The 4,249-nt window shown below is 40.8% G+C and overlaps 2 protein-coding genes across 3 annotated transcripts in view; both read right to left on the bottom strand.

The window, feature by feature from the left end:
- The window catches only part of LOC107684621 (tRNA-splicing endonuclease subunit Sen34-like), a 3,341-nt gene extending 2,135 nt beyond the window's left edge, over positions 1-1,206 (bottom strand). Inside the window, exons 1-2 of the mRNA XM_016480920.1 lie at positions 499-1,206; positions 245-386 (exon numbers count right to left, since the gene is read on the bottom strand). Of these exons, the coding sequence (XP_016336406.1) occupies positions 245-386; positions 499-828 (472 nt within the window). The 5' untranslated portion in view covers positions 829-1,206. The remainder of the gene's footprint in view (positions 1-244; positions 387-498) is intronic.
- A 482-nt stretch (positions 1,207-1,688) lies between these two features.
- LOC107684611 (selenoprotein T1b-like) overlaps positions 1,689-4,249 on the bottom strand; it is a 4,724-nt gene continuing 2,163 nt past the window's right edge. The window contains exons 4-6 of one of the 2 annotated variants that reach the window (XM_016480911.1): positions 3,817-3,904; positions 3,541-3,702; positions 1,689-2,280 (exon numbers count right to left, since the gene is read on the bottom strand). In XM_016480911.1, the coding sequence (XP_016336397.1) occupies positions 3,578-3,702; positions 3,817-3,904 (213 nt within the window). In that variant the 3' untranslated portion in view covers positions 1,689-2,280; positions 3,541-3,577. The remainder of the gene's footprint in view (positions 2,281-3,540; positions 3,703-3,816; positions 3,905-4,249) is intronic. The other variant, XM_016480910.1, reaches the window with a different exon arrangement.

The raw sequence follows: 4,249 nt of genomic DNA, 5'->3' as shown, positions 1-4,249 counted from the left end.
CCTTATAACTTGTATTAAACCTGGAGCATTCATATGAACAATATGAAGTATAGTGATACAAATACGGTTAATAAATTCTTGTATGAAATTCAAGTCTTTTTTAGTGTTTATATGTTCATATACTAATGGCACAATAGTCACTTATGCCAAAAGAAAATAAGCATCTGAATATGTAAATAGGAGAAATGTAAAATAAATTGGCCCTAGTGTCTTCTATCTATGATTTTAGCAGACACTCTCTCACCGTTCTCCTTCTCATTCATGATTCTCCTCAGCACTGTCTTCTTGTCCTCAAGGGCCAGAGCACACTGCTCCTTGTAACTGCTCTCCAGACCGGCCTCATACTGCCTCACAGCCTCCGAATGCCTCTCCTCATCTCCACAATCCTGATGAAAATAATCATAATACACACACACATACATCACTCATAAAGTATAAGACACATTTTAAGATAGGTAGATGGTTGCATTCTGTGGCTGTACAGGTGCAGTGTGCCACCTGAGGTTGCAGTGAAGCAGCAGCAGTGTTCGTGTCCTCCAGCAGCAGCGCCTCCTCCTGCAGGAGCTCCAGCGGTCTGCCGAGCCGCACGTTCTGCCGAGGCTGACGGGCCAGAGAGCCCACCAGAGCCCCGATCACTCCCACAGATCTGCACCTTTTCATGTCCGACACCTTCCACAACAGAGGAGTGGATCCGCAAAAGCTGATGTCAATCAAAGCATCTTTTGATGGCTGATGCTCACTTTCACTTTTGGTATCCATATCCTCTTTCACTTCCATGCTTGATGATGACTGTTGTGATAAATTCATTCCTGCTGGATCCCCATCCATCACTCCTCCAAAACACACCTGGATGACTATCGACTTTTGACTATGACTAACTTAATCGGCTCTATAATGCATTTGCCTAGACTTTTTGTATTGGTACTAAACAGGGTAACAGTAAATACCTAGTGATCATACGAACTGATTATACACGAAGCAAATTTAAGTAACATGCATGCACTAATGACACAGACAGCCTAAAGAACTTATGGTCACGTTCACCTCGCGTTAACTCCACATGACTGTTAATTCAGAATTTCATCTGCTGGAAGACTTTCACGCTAAAAAGTAATTACAAAAGAAAAAAAAATCGAACAAAAATCACATTTCGCTTCGCAACACGCGTTCTCTATACACGTTACTTCCCTTGCGAAGCATACCATGTGACCGAGCTCTATTTGAATAGCGGTCGCCATCTAGTGGTCCTCTAAAAGTGACACGTTCGGTTAGCTTTACTTGCATGTTTTTAAAAAAGCTTCACATGCCAAAACATTGGTAATATGATATAACTAATATATATTTTAATAATTTACAAAGTCACATGTAATCTCCCTCGAAAGATCCAGATGTTTTTAGCCGCTTTTTTCATGTGGTATCTGTTACTTTTTTCATCGCTGTTCAGGATGAACCAATCACACAACTGGATATCAGTTTTATTCAATCGTTTTAGTATTCCCGTTTGAATACTTTTAATAGGTTTAAAATCCTACCGCTTAATGAACAAACGTCTCCTATAAACGGAAGGGGGAAATAAAAACATCCTGAAAATATAAAATATTGTATTCGGTCTTCAGAGCCACCGAGCGCTCTCTTGTGGACGGAAACGGTTTCCAATGACAAAAGACACCATTTGTTTACACATCCACTGACCGAATTTATTCAACACAGAGTATAAACAAATATTAAAAATGGTCAAAAATCAAAATGTATCAAAATACATCCTTGATGATATGTACATATTTAGTTATATATATCTAACGAATACCGTTGTCTAAAACATCCATTGCCAATTAGCATAAACATCAGTGGAATTAATGAATTGGCACAAGATCATATGAAGAAAGATGAAAGGGTAAAGAGAGAGAGAGAAATCAACAACAGAACTGTAGTTCCGCAGATATTACAAAGAGTTTGAAAATCCAAATCTGAAAACTGATTTCATTCATTAATACAGCAGTCTACTGCATGCACCCCAAAACAGGTAAACACTGTATTTAACACCAATCTGACCCACTTAACAGCATGTGTTTTTATTGGTCGATGACAGCAGAATATCTGCAGATGAAACCTTCCATTTCCTCCATAATTATTAGCCGAGGACTGTAGGGCGGTGGATATAGAGAGACCCATGGAGCAGTGAGAGAGGGCTGGACATCCAGTCTACACCAGCAGACACACTGCGTTCGGTGCAAACTTTCATTAATGCCATCTCACACACCAAAGCCTCACATCACACACCTGGAGAGGAAGTTACAAAGAGGGAAAAGATAAAGGTCTGACGTATAAGGTTGAAAACTATCTGTAAAGCTCTGAATTTAAAGTTTTAAAGGTCTTTTAAGGTCTTCAATTATGGAAAGGTGAAATAAGACCTGCAGAATCCTTGTGGACACATTCAAGATCTTTGCTCTTAAAGGGGTCATATGATGCGATTTCAATTCTTCCTTTCTCTTTGGAGTGTTACAAGCTCTTGGTGCATAAAGTTTTTTTTTGGGATGTTTTCCTGATGACTTCATTGTTTAGTGCTCATCATGGTCTGGGTGGGTGCTAGATTTAACAGTCCACAATCATGCTGGCTAAATGATATCAACACATGGGTCTTCACAGATGATTGACACCAAGTGAAAGCCAACAGTGTGTGTCTGCTCTAACTGCCTCTCACAGAGGGATTATCTCTTCCATAGTATTAAATAGGGCTGCACGATAAATCGCATGCGATATTTAACGCGCATCTTATCAGTAAAGCCGGTTCTGTAATCAGCGGTAAATCTCCATCACCTGCGGGCTTTCACATTGAGCAGCATTAACTACACAGAGCCGTTGTTTACTGACGAGCTGCTCAAAACTACGTTCATATTCACGCAATTTTTTGCGCAGCTCGCATGCGATTTATCGTGCAGCCCTAGTTATCAGTTTAAGTATTTGCTATTGACTGTTCAAATGCGGAGTTTTGCGCAGCGCAGAGTAACGCGTCGTGTGTGTGTGTGTGTGAGTGAGGGGAACAGGGTCACATCACAGGAGAGTGAACTGCCTGTCAGAAATCATAGCACGTCAGCTGTCTTAACCATGGCTTGTGTACTGCATCATCACTGTGTCTGTCACGCGACTCTGTTGCCCTTTCGGGCTTGAACTGATGGTAAAACTAACGACATTATTAACTGTCTTGATATTTACTTTGAAAGCTGAAGCGATTATGGTAAGGGGCGTTACATTTTCGACGCGTGCTTGTGGTGTTCGGCCAATCACAATGCACTGGTTCAGCTGGCCAATCAGAGCAGACTGCGCTTGTCAAAGGAGGGGGCTTTGTTGAAAACAACGTGTTTGAGAGAGGCGGGGCATAGAGGACCTACAATAATGTACAGTATTTGAAAAATAATGTGTTTTTTGAACATTAAAGCATGTCAACATATTCTGTTACACCAAATACACAAAATAATGATCTTTAAAATAGCATCATATGGCCCTTTTAATTTATGGTGGCAAAAAAACCCATCAGACTACCCACAAGCCACAGCCAGTCGGTTTAGTTAATACATCTCTACGCCCGTCTGTGTGGGAGAGAGTCCATGTGTGCACTCAGCTTCATCTCATTCTCCAGAATCTGCACCAGCTGCTGCATGGAGGGCAGGTGGCCCGACTGCAGCTTTGACCATACAGGCACATCTGTGAGCACATAAACATACACACGCAGAGGAAAAAAAATCCTCTGTAGTTTCAACAGCTGTGTGAAATCTTGGTGCTGGAATATTTTGATCTATAATTAATCATCAGTCTTACCATTAAGTGTGATTTCAAAGGCACCAGTGGACATACACTGGTTTTCAATCATGTTGCTGAGGAAGAACACCATCATGCAGGCATATATCTTTACAAAAACACAACAAACTAAAGTCACAAACACGTGTAGTAGGCAACTCAAACATTTTAAGTGTGCATTGTAATTTCTGAAGATAGCCATTGGTTGAGCCAGCATTGCCATATAAGGAATTTCATGTGAGGGTGAAAGATTTCCCCACACAGGTTTCGTAACAGGTTCAAGCTGGTCATGCAAATTTGCTACATTGACAGAAAGCTCCTCGGTTTAAAAGTGACTTCTGTGTGAGCTGTGGTTCATACAGTACATTGCTACACTACAGACAGTACAAAATTGACCTTTTTCTGCCTGGGAAATTTTATGTGAGAAGTTAAGCATATAAACATGGTGTGTGTA

This window comes from Sinocyclocheilus anshuiensis, unplaced genomic scaffold, assembly GCF_001515605.1.
Source record: "Sinocyclocheilus anshuiensis isolate Anshui unplaced genomic scaffold, SAMN03320099.WGS_v1.1 scaffold41, whole genome shotgun sequence".
NCBI classification, from domain to species: Eukaryota; Metazoa; Chordata; class Actinopteri; order Cypriniformes; family Cyprinidae; genus Sinocyclocheilus; species Sinocyclocheilus anshuiensis.
The sequence above is the reverse complement of the archived record's forward strand: the minus strand, read 5'-3'. Positions and strand labels throughout refer to the sequence as shown.